Below are 17466 nucleotides of genomic sequence, written 5' to 3'. Positions count from 1 at the left end.
TCAGAAGTTGCATTTAAGAAACCTCTACTAAAAAGATAACATGTACAAATGTCATAGGAAAAGACTCCGATATAATTGTAGTGTAGCAATTAATGGACATATTTTAATTTCATGATAATAAGCCACTTTTTTAAAAAAAAAAAATATTTTCGAATAAACCCTAGTGAATTTGGGTCGGGTTGGGTGAGATGTACAAGTACTACTTGATACAGTACAATCCAGCTGGACCCACTCTGCACGTTATATTTATTATATATAATATATACCTACATAAAAAAAAATAGGATTATTAGGGCTTTTTCTTCGTCGGGAACTCCATCTCTCACAAAGCTTAAAAGCTACAAATTTTCTTTCAATTATTGATGGAGGCGGTGGCGTCAGGGTCGGTTGTTCCGGCGAACAGGAGGAGGCCGCCAATGGAGGAAGACAGGTTAGTTTTCGAGACATCCAAAGGTGTTGAACCAATCACCAGTTTCGCTGAGATGGGGATTAAAGATGACCTTCTTAGAGGGATTTACCAATACGGATTCGAAAAACCATCTGCTATCCAACAACGGGCTGTCTTGCCCATTATATCCGGCCGTGACGTCATTGCTCAGGCACAATCCGGTACCGGAAAAACCTCCATGATTGCCCTTACCGTTTGCCAAGTTGTCGATACCAAAAATTCCGAGTATGTATTCCAACGCCACTCATGTCACCTACTTTCTTATGATTGTTATGTAGTTGTAGTTGTGTGCATATAAATATAGTTAAAGAGTATTTTTCTTATTCGATCTTTCAATATATATTTTGGATTTTCCCAGCTAAATTAACTACATTGTTTTGCCTCAATCTTCAACCTAGTTGCTGTTGACACTATAAATTCATTAGGTTTCACTTGAATACTGTAACAACTACGCCTCAACCCAAAGCTAGTTGTATGAATTCTCACTAGTCATGTTGTTTAATTTTTTATTATATCACATCAATACGAAACACTGTCTTAAATTGTCATTTAGGACAAAAAAGTTTTTTATCTACAATTAGAGTTTTTTTTTTCTCTATTGAATTTCAAATTCTTAAGACACAACTATGGATGTTTTGCTTCCAATGCGTTCTAACCATTCCAAAGGTTGGATACAGTTCGAGGAGTTGTAGATTTGTTTCTATGTGTATATTCGAAAAATGTTGGAAGTAGATTTATTTGTACTAGGCTTACTCCCATTGGAGTACTCCTCACCAGAGTCTTAAAATCCTGAATCCACATGCTAGTTTGTCTATTATACACTATGATTGATGATGGTGAGGGTGTTTCATTATTCTGATGGTTGAGTTTGTTGAAATGTACATATTATGGATATATCTTTTATGTTAACAATTTATTACATGTGAGGTGATTTTGTTTTCTGGTATGGCTGAAAATTTAGTATCGACATATATGATAGCTTTTGCTCCTATTTTTTTTTTTGGTGAGGCAAGAACAATAAGGAATGGGCTTTTGGATTAGAAGTAGTTTTCTTTTGGCCACTTGTTAAGTTCAGACTTTATTTCCTTTTGGCCACTTGTGAAGTTCCAAATTTGTTCATAAAAAAATAAACTTCAGAATTTGTATGCAGTTTGTTATTTCATGAAGTGTCAAGAATTCTAAGTGATTTCCTATGTGTTTTTTTAGGGTACAAGCATTGATATTGTCTCCTACACGGGAGCTTGCAGCTCAGACAGAAAAGGTGATTTTGGCTATTGGAGATTACATTAACATACAGGCACATGCATGTATTGGAGGCAAAAGTGTGGGTGAAGATATCAGAAAGCTAGAGCATGGAGTACAAGTAGTCTCTGGAACTCCTGGAAGAGTGTGTGACATGATTAAAAGGAGAACTTTACGAACTAGGGCCATAAAATTATTGATTCTTGTAAGTTTATGGCTTTTTACCTTCATAAATATCTTGCTTATTGAATCTTTTTTCAGCTGATTACTTTTTTATAATATTTGAGGTTTTACTCTACTTCTGATCTTTTTAGGATGAATCTGATGAGATGTTGAGCCGTGGTTTTAAAGATCAGATATATGATGTTTACAGATATCTTCCACCAGAGCTTCAGGTGAGTTGTCTGTTACTCTAAATGCATAAAAAAAAAACTTATATTCTAGCTTATTAGGTGATTATTTCTACAAAAAATTATTGTTCTAAGCGATTAAGTTATATTACAAATCTTCACCTAGAACTGGTCCCTAAGCTGTTAAATGTTGGTGTGCGGCGGCTACCCACCAGTGAAACATATACGTTGTGAAGCTCTTCACTGATCCATCATTGATTGTACTTTGTTGGTACTGTTGCTTGAATTGCAATGCTTGTGCTGCATGTGGCCTATGTTGAAGCCTACAGATTCTATGTAAATTCTATGTTTGGATTTGCTATTTCTGTTTTTAACTGTGTGATGCATTAGCTTAGAAAATAGAGAATCCAGTTTGCTTGCATGTTTTGTACTCTTTTTTTGAGGTAAAAGCTGGGAATGAGATCGTCTGGTTGTTTTGCTTCTTAGTATAGAGTCCTATTTGCTGTTTGTTATGTATGATTTTTTGCTTTATAGAGGAAAAGAGATGGTCTGTGCCCTTCCCACCAACTGCAAATGGAACTGAAATTTTTTATTAGATTCTCCTGCTGTACTTTTAAGCACTGGACATGTGTCTGTGTGTCTGTTCCCTCTCTTTCTGTGTCTCACTCTTTTTCTGAACAAGTATGTAAACGTTTGACATAGATAAACATATATTGACTCTGCAGGTTGTACTGATTTCTGCCACTCTTCCAAATGAAATTCTGGAGATAACAAGCAAATTTATGACAGATCCTGTTCGGATTCTTGTAAAACGTGATGAATTGACTCTAGAGGCAAGTGTTGATTTGAGTTGTTCTTTTTCTCACAGAAGTCCCCACTCAGGATAGCAGATGAAGGGTCACAATATTGCTGATGTAATATCTTCATTAGAATTATTTTGCTCATGTTTTTTGTATTGTTGCAGGGCATCAAGCAGTTTTTTGTAGCGGTGGAGAGAGAAGAGTGGAAATTTGATACACTGTGTGATCTTTATGATACACTCACCATCACCCAGGCTGTTATTTTCTGCAACACAAAACGAAAGGTAACATTATCACCTTGTTCTTGTGCTCCCAAGTGAATCATAGTGGACTTCTTTCTTGACAAATCAAGTGAACTTTAGTGGACTGTTGCCTTAAATAAGAGATCGTAATATTAGGAGCTTTCCTTTGATTGTCTTGGGGATTTCTCATTATGGTACTTATGTTTTATATTTGTGAGTTATTGGAAAGCTTTTGATATAATTCAGGTATTGTTAGAGTCTTTTTCGGTGAATATGGAGTTCTCCTAGAATCAGCTGGAGAAGTAAAAAGTATATCTCTGTACTTTCATGTACTAATGTAATTGATCTGCAACAACCAGGCTGTAGTACACATCACTTCTAATTCAGTGTTTCATGAAGGAAACAAAGCATTTATAGTCAATCTTATTGACAAAAAATAGACTTGGGGTATAAAGTCTATTGTGTGGCTATATTTCCGCAAATTTGGAGCATATGACATGTACCCTCCAACTTGAGGTGTGTGTGTGTTAAGAATGTCAACGTTAAATTTTAATCATGGGATCCTGATTAAAAAGTAAGGAATTGTAAACACAAAGGTTTTATAACATATGTAAATGTGTAATTTGAGTAGGAATTACTTTTTTCCCCTCATTTTTGACTTGCTGGAACAATTTAATTTCCAACATGTTTGAGAGAAAAACCAAGCAATTTATTCCAAATCTATTCTTTCTTTTCCCCCTTACACAGATATTGCATTTGTTTTTGTACCATGTCTTTCTAAAGGAAGTGTGATTAATGTGACAGGTTGATTGGCTAACTAACAAGATGCGTGAGAATAATTTTACAGTCTCATCTATGCACGGAGACATGCCACAGAAGGAAAGAGATGCTATTATGGCTGAGTTCCGAGGTGGCACGACTCGTGTTCTAATCACAACAGATGTTTGGGCGAGGGGACTTGATGTTCAACAGGCAAGCTCTATGTTCTTTACTCTTTATCCGCCTCCACTCCCTCGTTAACTTCTCTAATATGTGATGGATAATTTGTTTGAAAGCTGCTATTACTAATTTTGTCTGCTTTAATAATCCAAGCTTAACATTATGTATATATGAGTTTGCCTATGCTGGTAGAGTTTGTTCAGGAAATTTGAAGGGCCAACATAAGTAACTGTGGTTCAAATACTATTTTTTTTAGTGATGGAAGTGCTTTGCAGCCTTATAAAGCATATAATTATAGACTATTACAGGGACTGATCTGGTGTTCGCAGTGTCTGAAGAAGTTTCCTGTGTTTTTTCTTTGTAAAGCTTTCAGATAATGTTACCTTCTTAATCACACTGTGCGTTGATGTGCAGTTCATTTTAGAATGTGTAAATTCCTTTTTTTGGCTAGCTGCAAAAGTCATTTAGTATGGATGAGAAAAAGGTTTCAAAGGATTAGAAGAATCAGTAGAAGAGAGGAGCAGACTTTTCTCAGGATATCTACTGTGTCCTAATTTAGGGAACATGTCCCTCTTCCCCGTCTCAAAATTTATTCAGTTATGTAGATAGGGGATGCAGGATTAATAGATTCAGAATTTCTTGATATGAAGTGTTTGATTTCGTTTTTTAACGCTGGGAGTTGATTCTAGATATTAAACATTTCCTGTGTCCGCATCTCTAAAGTGCTCGACTTAGGCTTTTAAAGTGTAGACATAGATTCAGAATCCATTGATAGATTGTAAAGTGCTGGACTTAGGCTTTTAATTCAATAGTTATACTGGAATTTTGGACGTGTATGGCTTTTAATGCAATAGTTACTGAAATTGATGGGTAGATCTCATATTTTTTAATCTAAGGTTAACAAAAAATGTTTGACATCCCTCATGTATAATCACGCAGCTATTGCAATTGTATGCAAGTACATTTTCTGATGTTTGATAACCTTGTGTACAAGGAAGAAGCTAGAAAAGAAGCTGTTTTCATATCGCGAATGCATTTCGGCATACCTGATATTACTCCTATTAAGGATAAGAATGCAGTGATAATATGATTCCAAATGCAACGATTGTTAATGGTTAGAATGTTGACTTGCTTTATGCTCGGTATCCTGACATACCTGAGTCTCCTTATCTCTTTGGCTGCTGCATCTAGGGAATATTTCCCCTGTACCATCTTTATTATCAAAAAGATGTTGATTTATTGTCTCACATTTTGCTTACCATGTCGATTTCAGGTGTCTCTGGTTATTAATTACGACCTCCCAAACAACAGAGAGCTCTACATTCATCGCATTGGTCGGTCTGGTCGTTTTGGTCGAAAGGTATATCTTTTGTGTTCCATCGTAAATCAATCCCTTATTTTTTATAACCTTCACTTAATCGTCTTTTAGTACAATTCTGCCCGTTTGAGGCAACTTAAGTTCTCATCATATGATTACAAAAAGCTATAAAATTGTCTAGTTAATTTATATTGTTTAGCAGATGAATATAATGATTATCCAATAACAAGTACAGCTAAAAAAATGGCGTCTCTGTAGAGTGTTTGTTTATTCTCAGTTATGACCTCCTTAACAAAAAATGCCTTTAATAATTGACAATCGGCTCACTAATGCAGAGGCAGATAATATTCAATTTGCTTTACTATATATCCTTCTGACTGTTGTTGCTCTATTATAGCATCCCATCTTCAAAGCTCTAATTTAAAATAATAAATTTACTTTCAAAACTTGTGCTTTCTTCTTTTTGATTAGGAATCCTTCAGATATTTTCATCTTTTTCCTACAAATTACTTTGTAAAGAACCACTACTATAGTTTCATCCATGTGGTTAACTGTTTTTCGGTGACGGGTTACAGGGTGTTGCTATAAATTTTGTGAAGACTGATGATATTAAAATTTTGAGAGACATAGAGCAATACTACAGTACCCAGATAGATGAAATGCCCATGAACGTGGCTGATTTGATATAAAAGACTCGCTTGCCCGATCTTCTGAACATGGGTGTGTATGGGTGCATTGCTTTGCTTTCTGAGTGGTTTGTATCGAAGGATTCAATTTGTGATGGCGAGAAATTAGAGGATGTTCTATTTATTGGTACTATGTGACATATTAGCTTTTCTTGTACTACACTTTGTTGCAACATTTACTAGTCGTGAGAAATTTGTTACTGATGAGTTTCGTTGGATTTGACATGGATTTTGCTTTAAGATGTACAATCGTTGTCTAAAACAATATTTTGGAAGTGGAGACAATGTGCATATTTTCTTTTTTGTCCTTATTTCATCCTGTGTTGAAGAAGAGTTTGTACTTGCATGATCAAGTTGCTTATTATCATTGTCTCTGGCTGCGCTGCCCCCTCACCCTCTTCAGAAGAGGAAATCGCGGGGAGTTTCTGTCAATATGAAAACATTAATTTTGTGTGTAAACCCAACATTTATATGTATGGTTTCTCGTATGTCCATCAATCACTATTTGCTCTCTTTCTTAGTAGGCGCTTGGCCATGCGTCACCATATCTAGAGATGTAGAGGTGTGCGAAAATTGAATCGAGAAAAGTATTATTGGTTTATTGTTATTGGGCTATTGGGTTTATGGTTTTATAAAAAAAAAGATTATTGCGTTATCGGTTCGGTATTGGTTTTCAATATTGGGTTATTGTGTAAATCGACAACCTATTAAGAGTTAAAAGGACTTGTAATTTGCTACTTTTACATATACATACATATTTGGAAATATTAATCTCAATATTTTAATAGTTATGTATTTGTCATTTAGCCATCAATTCATACTTCGTTGTGATTTTGAGTTCTCAACTTTACATAATACAAACAGTCAAAACCTAAAGTAAAACCATATTCCTCTTGTTTTCTCTGTCTTACACATGTATATTACTTTTTCATGTTTTTTATTATTATTTCTATTTTATGAGCTTTTGTAAAGTTATATTATTGTCTTGTCGTGTCAAATTTATTAGAGAAATCATATATTTGTTTTATAAGCATCTTCTTATTGGTTAAACCAAATATCAAACCATTAAGGACCAAAATCGATAAAAATTATCTTATTGGTTCGTTATTGGTTTAGCATATTTAAAAATATCGATAATACATAAAATCGAATCGAACCGACCATTGCACACCCCTAACGAAATGTGATTCTATAGTCTCCAGAACTCATGATATGGGAATTTCAAATCATGATTTGAGATATTTTTAATACAAAAATTGGGTCACAAATTTATATTTTGTTAAAACAATCACATTTATATCTGCTAACCATTTATTTCACATATAAATAAAATTTATAGTCACATCATTACTTTTAAAATTTATTATTTTTACTGACATAAAATTTATTATTTTCACCAACATATATTCACTTTACACCAATCGGTAGTTAAGTAATCAATTTATTTTCTTCATTTACTCCAACAAGTAATTTATTACATCTACCATTTTGTATTTATTACAACTTATAGTTGTATCTCTTTGATCAACATAGCAGATCAAGTTGATATGGGCACATCAAGTAGTGCTAGTGAGTTGGATGTTATTTTCTATGTTACAGCAGTTGAACATATCAAACAAGTCAAACGAGAATATAGGTTGTTATGTCACAACAATATACATCTAGGCCTGGTACGGTATGGTATGAAAATTGTCACAGTTTTGCAGTATTACATAATTATTTGTGAAAATACCAAAGGACTGATGAAATAGTTAGTCTATGAGCATGAAAATATAGTTGCGATGATATTGACCAACAAATGACTCGAAGTAACAATGTTGGTTCGTCTTCTAAGTCACATGATCAAGAAATATAAGTTCAACGTGAGGAAATTGTCCGTACTATGTAGGAGAATTATATTAAAGACTAGTACACTACAATTTATATTCACTTTTTTAAAAATTGAATTAAACTTCAATAAATTAAAGTTGGATGAAACAGTTACTTAAGTGGAGAACAAACAGCTTTATAATAATTTATTATGTAATTTTATAAATTTTTATTTATTTGCTAAGATTGAACAACTAATTGAAACTATTTTAATAATTTTACAACTTATGTAACTCTTATGTTTATGAGAAAATATACAATACAAAAATTTCATACCGCATATCCAAATAAAATTTCAATTTCATATCATTATTATGATACCATATTGATGATACCATATCACGTGGCCAAACAGGCCCTTAGTGCAGGTCTACACGCTTTTTTTCTCATACTCAGGTTTTGTAACAAATATGTTTGTTTTATTTATAGTCAAGTGGCATATTGACACATAATTATGAAATTTCTTGGTTTGGATCCTCCAAATCATTCCGGCAGGATTTTCTGATTCTTGGAGAAAAGATACATTCTCTTCATAAAATATAAAAGATTCATTCTCTCCATAAAAGATAAAAGATTCATTCTCTTAATAAAAGATAGCACCAATCAAAGAGAAAGAAAGGTCAATCTCCAAATTAAGTGATGGAAGATTTTTGTTTCCTCTCCCAAGTTTTGTTCTAGTCTATGCTAACTCTTCGATGAAAGAGAGCTAAGAGAGTGTCCTACTAATTATAATCCACAGAGGAGAGCACTATTTTTAAGTCTATAGTACAAATAAAACTGCTCATTTAGTCCATAACTCCATAAAGAAAATTCACAAATTTGATACAAGCATTTCACTTTCAGACACACCAAAGGATATATTAATTACATGGGAAAGAGGGGGCCTAGAAAACACCCATAGCACAGCAAATAATGTAAACCAAGTAAAAGGACTAATTACAGACCTGAAACCATAGAAATATACAGCAGTAATAATTTACAGAACTGTGTTTATGTGGAGAGCTTTAAGCAGAGAAGTCGCCATCTGTTTGACCAAAACTTGGCCACCTGAAGTTTGTCCATCTCTGCGCTCTTCAATCAAATTCTGAAGCTTTTGAGGTAGATCATTCTCCACAATAAGCTGTTTTGGACGCGGATGGTGCTCATACACAGCCTGTCGTCAAAGAAATTATGAGGAAATCATCAGCAATTCAGGCTGCTGTACTGATGCTATGCAGTATCAACACAGAACATCTATTAAAGACAATATCATGTTGTCTGAAGGAGGTTGCCCGGTCAGAGGGGACAGGGCAGAGAGTGAATAGGTAGAAGGATGTTCATCAAGTATATCATCATGTCTTTTGTTGCTACTATAAAATAGTACTGATTGCGAGAGAAAGAATTAGTTACCAACGGGACATACAGGTAAGACCATTCAATCCATTTAGATATGTTAGAAGGTCGCAAGAACCATAATAGAACCACTTAAAAAGCAATAATATATCACCTTTATCAACTTGAGCAAATTCAGTCGAGCTATAGCATCTCGATGATCAAGTCTAGAGACAAGCAATGGTGTTAATCCATTGACAGCCAGAGTTGTATTTATTCGAGATGATTTCCTGCATAAAAATTATCCAGAAAAACAGAGGAATTATTTTACAGGCAGCTAAACTACTACCAAGCCAAAATGGTCAAACTTAAACCATTTTGCTTTTGTTCCAATCAACCACATTTCCAGAAGAGTCATCCAATTGTAGGCAGATTCATTAAGCTCAAGTCAAACAAAGACAAACACACAACATTTGCAAGCGGCAAAAAGGTAAAGTAAGAACTTGCAAAACGACATACGTGATAATTTTCAAGAAAGGCTCCAGTATGTGCAGAAAATGCTGTTCTGGACAACATTCGAAGAACTTGACCATTTTCTGTATGGCATCCTTCTTAAGCAAAGCTTGCTCCACTTTCCTGCTTTCATTGTCATGTGCCAAACAAACAGCAATGGAATCTAATGCCGTGACAGACCAGAGTTCATCTTCAAGTAAGCTCAGGTACACATCAAGCCCACCATGAGCACGAAGCTGCTCTCTTGAATTACGTGATGCATGAGCCATATCACATAGAAGAGGCAATGCATATTGTTTCAATGGAGAACTGGTCATGATAAAATGCATCAAGTGTGGAATAATTCCATTTTCCGCAGCTTGCTCCTGTCTTCTCTTATTGATCTTACAGAGGTTGAACAATGCATTTAGAACCTGAAGCAAGGAAAATATGCAAGAAATGATCCATGAGCGTCATGCAAGCGTAAACCTAAGATATCACAACTCACGAACAAGATAAAACTAAAAAATAAACCATGCTGAGAGCTCTTGCTCTTATCTCTTATATATTTGGTGTAATCAGGATTTACTGGGGGGTACATAGGGGATTTGATAGATTTTATAGGTTAGACTAGCTTTTGACAGTTTTCACCCAGGCTCTTTTCATCAGCTTGTAAATACCCCTTCAGCACTCTCCAGGTACTGCTGTTGAAATGAATACAAGATGTTACTTCTATCAACAGTTTTTTTAAGAAATCAGAGTTCAAAGTTCCATCAGAATAGCCACTTACAACTGACGAATCACAAGCTGACAATCTCTACCTAAGGGGTTGTTTGGTAGAGCGTATAAAAATAATGCTAAATAGAGTGTATGTGTTAGTAATGCTTGTATTAGTAACGCTTGCATTAATTATACATAATACTATTTTATGCATTGTTTGGTTTAGTGTATTAAAACAGCATGCATGGCATAAAAATAACTATTTACAAAGATACCCTTCACAATAATGGTGGAAAAGATGTAAAAAGGATTTTGAGGGGCAATGGGATCTCTAACCATGCTAATGCATGCATTAAAACTCGTACATTACTAATACCTAGAAATCCATGGTATTAGTAATACACACCTTAATACACAATAGAGTATATAACTAATGCTTGCATTAGTTATACATAGCATGAAAAAGTATACCAAACAAGGTATTACCAATACAAAAAGTTAATGCTTGCATTATCTTTGCTAATACACTCTACCAAACGACCCTAAATGATAACAAGTGGCAAAGCTAGGACTATGACATGGTCCCTCTTCAATAAAAAAAAAAAAACTAAATACTAAAGTTTTCACATCCTTAATTGCAATCTTTGACTAAGCAGATAGCGATATTTATATAAATAAGCTTCCCAAATTGAATTATTCGTACTTCCTAGCAAACCTTGATTAGACCAATACACATTTTGTGGATTGAAGAAATCTTCCCGGAGATTTTAAAAAATAACATTGAGATAAATATGGAGTTCTATTTGTTTCATTTTTGGTGTTTGTGTGTCACTAAGTGAGCAGAATGTTTTTCTAAAAATCATAGGAGCAAAGAGCTGATGCGCTGAACATCAAAATATTTAGCAGTCCAAATCCTAATTCATGTACATGAATGATACATCCCATTATTTATTTGGTTCCACAATAAAATTGTATGCATCAACACACACTCTGGTTAACCCGTGAATTATATGTTTAGATTACCTCATGATGAATTTGGGACACAAGGGGAGCCTCTTTGAGATCAAGATTGGGTATCAAATACTTGATTGCATCTGCTCGCTGTAGATGTTCTAAGCAGTGTGGGTCTGTTGAAAGGTGATTAATGCATTTCAAAAGCTGAAACAAAACAAAAGGAAAATAAAAGAAAACGAACCATCATGAGCATAATTATGTGATAATAGTAAAACCATTGCTGAACAGAAATTTTCACTAGAAAAGAAGTACCTTAAGAAGAATAGGGGGCTCTATCTTATTAAACATCTGAAAAAGACGGCTGAGCAAACTTTGGCTGCACATGAAGGATTTGACGGTTGTGTCTGCTGCAGCAAACTCAAGCAGAAGGTCTGCCACCTTTTCCAAGTATTCCCTCGCAACATCAGCATTCCAGGGGGGAGCAACGTGTGAAAGTATTCCAGATGATGCTGCACTTCCTGGTCTAGCATTTAACACTCCAGAACCGGACAATACACCTGATGCAGTCTGTGATGCAAATCCAGAAGTTGAAGCAATTCCATCAGTAGAAGCTGCCCCTCCAACTTTCTTAGTGGCAGCTTTATGTGGACTTCTTGGCAATGACTCCAGGTTAGTATTTTCCCTTCCACGTCCAGAAACCTCTGTTCAGAAATTAATCGAGCATTTAGAGGAATCCTACTCACTAGAGAAGATGAAAACAAGAGTCTTCTTAGTGATAATCAAAAGACAATGCCTTCTAAGAAAAGGAGTATTACAAACACTTCAGTTCTTTTCCAATTACAATGGGAGTCAGGAAAGTTTACAGTTTCTACAGCAAAGGCAACAAATTTAACAGGCAGCTGAAACATTACCTGCAAATTCAGCCATCAAAAAATCCAATCCGTTGGTTTTCTTTTCATTAGATGCATGCAGAAGAGGGAGTATACTTTCATGCTTCTCCAGTCCAGGAAGATTGTGATATTCAAGCTGACCCGAGAAATGGCGAGATGGGGGCTCCTTCTCCAACAAACTAAGAAGGGGCCGAACATTCTCTTGCTGAGAAGCTGTTGAAGCAGGAAACCCATATGATGCCCCTTCCATCTGTTTTGATCCCTTATCAGTTGATATTCTACTTGTATTGCCACCTCTTTGCTGTCTAAGGTCAATCTCAGCTCGAAAGAGATCATTTTTGTATCTGTCTAAGCTTTCCCGATCTTTTGTTACTAAATTTCCATCTGGCAATCTTGACAGACCAGAAGCTTCCGCTGTAGCATTACTTGACCGAGGTCTCTCACCATCCTGTCGAAAAAACGGAGAATCTGGTGAATGTGAAGCTGAATTACGTGAAGGTTCCGGAATTCCAGATGGCAAAACACGATCTCCATTCTTAATTTTAAGCATATCTGGCTGATCAGTTCCATAAGGGGGCATTTCAGTCTGCATAAATGAAGAATTGCCATGGTCCAGTGGCCCAGACCGTGGTCGGGGAGCCAATCCATCAGGTGGGAACCCACCTCCACCAGATGCAGAAGCTAAACGAGCTGCTTCATTCAAGCTGTAAAGAGTGTTGATGAGCCTCAGCAGAATTCCATTTTTAGCAGCTATACGGCAAAAATCATTTCTAGAGGTAGACCGCTGAAGCTTAAACACCTGCCACATGCCATCTATAGCTATGTGAACCATTTCCCTGCATGTGGTTTGGGAGGGGAAACTTTAGCAAAATATTATATGCATAATAGTTAAATGAAGCTAGTTGATTTGAGACACTAATTTATCACGTCAAGTAATTCAGGTCATCCTGTTTTCAATCTAAACTTCAATAAAAAGTAAAGATAGAAAAAAAAGGGCAAAGAGAAGATAGAATGGAATATCTTTTACTATAGCATTCCCATTCTATCCACGTCTGGAATGCAAAATTCTCTATATTTCTAGTGTACGTGTTAAGATATAGATAAGCAGTTTAGGTAAAGCAAAACGTGGGGAAAAAAATTGAATGCAAGTTTAGTTATTTCCCGTTTGTGTATCAGCATACATAGTTGCACAAAATGGGAAGTAAAAGAATTCAGCAGTGCAAATAATTGAGCACAGACATTCCTTTAAAAGGAAAACATTTATGAACAGCCCCAACCCCCAGTATTATCTCTGGTAGAACTAAAATTCATACAGGAAGCACTCAATGACCGAAAGAACCATAAATGCAATGCAGCTTAAAGTCACCCTGATACAACAACTACTACTATGCCTCATTCTGAGGGAAGTTGGAGTCAGCAATGAATCCTCTTTGCCCATACTGCTCCATCATGCTCATAGCATACTAATATTATCAAAGCAGGCTTGATATGGAAACAAAAAATTCTTAATGACCCCTCTTAATCACTTCAATAAAAAACAAGCCACTATCAATCTTGAAAAGAAGGATCCAGAGTTCACTGACTGGATCAACGAGATGGAGTTATTTGACCCTCCTTTATTTGGAGGATCTTATACTTGGAGAAGAGGTGAGAATTCACACAACAGCCTCCAGAATTGACAGATTCCTCTACTCTAATCATTGGGAAGAATTTTTCCCGCAAATTCGACAAAGTGTGCTCCCAAGAGTAGGCTCGGACCATAGTCCAATAGCTCTAAACTGTGGAAAGATAAATCTCAAGGACTTATTTTAATTTTGAGCAATGGTGGATGAGGGTGGAAGGGTTCAGAGAAAAAGTAAAAGAATGGTGGGCATCCTATACAGTAAACGGAACAACTTCTTTTAGGTTGGCAACAAAACTAAAGCTACTCAAAGGGAGATTGAAGGCATGGGAGCTGGAGAATAGAGGCAACTGTAAACATAGAAAGAAGGATGTGTTGAACCCGATTGCTAGTCTTGAAACTATCCAGGAGCAGAGAACACTGAATGTGGGGGAGAGGCTACACAAAGCTAGGTTATTCAACGAATTTGCAGAAATTTCCAGGAAAGAGGAAATAGCATGGAGACAAAGGCCCAGGGTACAATGGCTCAAGCAAGGGGATAAAAATACCAAATACTTTCAGAAAATGGCTACATCACACAAAAGATTCAATACAATCGATAAGTTAGAAGTGGAAGGTGTGATTATTTCCGAACCAGAGGAGATCAAGAACGAAGTTGTATGCTTTTACCAGAAACTTTACAAGGAACCAGAACAATGGAGGCCACATTTTAATCTCCAAGGAAGTGAAAGCATCAATGTGGAGGAAAAAGAGTGGCTACAAAGACAATTTGAGGAAGATGAAATCCTTGAGACACTCAAGTAGTGTTCCAGTGACAAGGCCCCAGGCCCAGATGGCTTCCCTATGAGTTTTTATCAAAGCTTTTGGGAAATGCTCAAGGAAGACATACTGAGCACCTTGAGGAAATTCCATGATCACCAAGTGTTTGAGAAGAGCCTAAATGCAACCTATGTGGCATTGAACCCCAAGAACGTGAGAGATTTCAGACCTATAAGCTTGACAGGTGGAATATACAAGATCATTGCCAAGATACTAGCAGAAAGGCTAAAGAAAGTGATCAGTAAGCTAGTGAATAAACACCAGATGGCCTTCATAAAAGGTAGGCAGATCATTGATGCAGCACTTATAGCAAGCGAGTGTGTGAGCGCACCAGAGTCAAAGGAGATGATCCAGGAATTATGTGCAGCTGGACATAGAGAAGGCTTATGATCATGTCAATTGGGGCTTCCTAATAATGATTCTAAAACAAATGGTTTGGGGGGATAAATGGCTGAAGTGGATCGATTTTTACATAAAAACTGTTAGGTTCTCCATTTTAGTTAATGGAGAACCTGTTAGTTTTTTCCCGTCATAAAGGGGTCTAAGGCAGGGAGACTCACTCTCTCCTTTCCTTTTCATCCTAGCCATGGAGGGCTATAATAGTATGATGAGAGTAGCTACCCAAAACAATTGGTTAAAAGGCTTTAAGGTCCGCAACTCTTCAGGAAGGGAAATGCAGATTTGTCATCTGCTTTATGCAAATGACACAATTATTTTTTGTGAAGCCAAGGCGGAACAGATCGCCTTTATGAGAATGACTTTGGTGGTTTTTGAAGCAGTCTCGGGTTTATCAGTAAATTGGAGGGAAAGCAGCATCTTTCCAATTAAAGAAGTCCCTCAAATTCAGAGCCTAGCGAGGATATTGGGGTGTAAAGTAGATCATCTTCCCACTACTTACTTGGGCATGCCTTTGCGGCACAATCATAAGGAGCTAGAAATTTGAGACGGCATAATTGAAAAGACAGAGAAGAAATTGGCCAATTGGAAGGCTTAGTATATCTCTTTGGGAGGGAGAGTCACTTTAATAAACTCTGTGTTGGACTCTCTTCCAATTTATGTTATGTCTTTATTCCCTATGCCTGCTAAAGTGGAAGAAAGACTTGACAAACTGAGAAGAGATTTCTTGTGGAAAGGCAATAAAGAAGGGAAGGGTTTGCATTTAGTCAAGTGGCAGACTGCACAGTTACATAAACAATCTGGTGGACTTGGAATCAGAAACTTGGGGCTGCAGAATAGAAGTCTCTTGTCAAAATGGCTATGGAGGTTCAACAATGAGGAAGAGGCACTGTGGAGGGAGGTGTAGTCAACAAGTACGGGTTGAATGGAAATTGGGTCTCCAACTCTGTAAATAGCACTTATGGGGTGTCAGCTTGGAGAACAATAAGAAATCTGTGGCCTGATCTAAGTAGAAACATAGTCTACAAGGTGGGAAATGGGACGAAAATCCTATTCTGGAAAGAAAATTGGAATGGAAATGAGGCACTGATGGTCTTATTTCCTGACCTATTCTCCTCGTGTACCAATCCGGAAGAAACAGTGGCTGAGGTATGGTCTATTCATGGTTGGAATATTGTGTTTAGAAGGCACTTAAATGACTGGGAGATTGGGAGAGTGGCCGAGCTATTGCATGTTCTTAATGGTTTTAATGGGTCATCTGCAGACAGATTCTATCAGATGGAAACACTCTAGAGATGAAAGACTTTCTGTTAACAAGCTATATATTAAGGAGGTGAAGGAGCATCCAGGTGGCATGCTTGGTCCCTGGAAGCAGATTCGGAGGAACAAGGTGCCAACCAAGGTAAAGTGTTTCTCTTGGTTGGTTACCAGAAGAGCATGCTCCACTCATGGAAAATTGAAAAAGGAGGGGTTTCTATATTGCCTCTTGGTGCTCTCTCTGTAATGAGACTGAGGAAACCAACAACCATCTGTTCCTCCATTGCAAAGTGACAACACAATTGTGGAACCTATTTTTGGGACTAACACATACAGAATGGACTATGCCTGAACATACAGCAGATCTACTTAGTTGTTGGATCAGCAGAGGGGGTAGAAAATCTAAGAAAAAGTGGTGGAGTATAATACCATCATGCATTTGGTGGTGTATTTGGAAAGAAAGAAATAGCAGATGCCATGATAACAAAACAAATTCAATAGAGAAAGTCAAATGGAACTGCTTGACTACTTTTTATTTTTGTGTAAAGAAGAATAGATAGAAGAAGCTGCAGAAATTTTGGATTTTATAGGCTCTTTGTAATCTTTAGCCTCTTTTTATTTCTCTTGTTGGAAACCAATTTTTGGAGGTCTCCAGCATATCCTTAATGCTGATGAATACAACATTATCTTTGTCAAAAAAAAAAAAGTAGGATTCAGAGAGCCCAAGTTAATCACAGAAACGAAGCTTGACACTCAACAAACCTTTTATGATCTACAAAAGTGTGTTGCATCAGAAGAATGAGTGATGCTTCTGATTCCAACTATATCTTATATATTCTCCACCCATTGTTTGTGAACCTGAGCTTCTTTGTGTGATGGCATAATATGACCAAAGGTGCAGGGCTACACTAGTTCCATAAAGTCCCAGGTCAAAATGCACATAAAATGAATTAAGGTTTTCCTTTTCCCCGGTAAGTGCTCTACTTAAAGACTGTTAACATTCCTTTTACAGAACTTCTATCAGTCAAAACCATGAACACACTTTGTCTAATCCTGAATAATATTTATCTGTAGAAGAAAAGGATCAGCAAGGAAGGGAGGGGGGGGGGGGG

General features: G+C 36.4%; 2 protein-coding genes across 2 annotated transcripts in view; one reads left to right on the top strand and one right to left on the bottom strand.

Moving 5' to 3' along the window:
• Nucleotides 1-281: 281 nt before the first annotated feature.
• Nucleotides 282-6336, top strand: LOC107004776 (eukaryotic initiation factor 4A-3). The gene is made up of 8 exons (XM_015203130.2): nt 282-673; nt 1655-1895; nt 2005-2085; nt 2766-2873; nt 3005-3124; nt 3887-4054; nt 5295-5381; nt 5915-6336. Exons 1-8 carry the CDS (start codon nt 363-365, stop codon nt 6026-6028), a joined length of 1230 nt encoding a protein of 409 aa, XP_015058616.1. The 5' UTR covers nt 282-362; the 3' UTR covers nt 6029-6336.
• Nucleotides 6337-8655: 2319 nt separating this feature from the next.
• LOC107004536 (MAP3K epsilon protein kinase 1-like) overlaps nt 8656-17466 on the bottom strand; it is a 35582-nt gene continuing 26771 nt past the window's right edge. Inside the window, exons 19-24 of the mRNA XM_015202760.1 lie at nt 12283-13097; nt 11684-12072; nt 11441-11575; nt 9725-10131; nt 9381-9495; nt 8656-9047 (exon numbers count right to left, since the gene is read on the bottom strand). Of these exons, the coding sequence (XP_015058246.1) occupies nt 8871-9047; nt 9381-9495; nt 9725-10131; nt 11441-11575; nt 11684-12072; nt 12283-13097 (2038 nt within the window). The 3' untranslated portion in view covers nt 8656-8870. The remainder of the gene's footprint in view (nt 9048-9380; nt 9496-9724; nt 10132-11440; nt 11576-11683; nt 12073-12282; nt 13098-17466) is intronic.

The sequence above is a fragment of the Solanum pennellii genome, chromosome 11 (genome assembly GCF_001406875.1).
Source record: "Solanum pennellii chromosome 11, SPENNV200".
Classification (NCBI taxonomy): Eukaryota; Viridiplantae; Streptophyta; class Magnoliopsida; order Solanales; family Solanaceae; genus Solanum; species Solanum pennellii.
The sequence above is the reverse complement of the archived record's forward strand: the minus strand, read 5'-3'. Positions and strand labels throughout refer to the sequence as shown.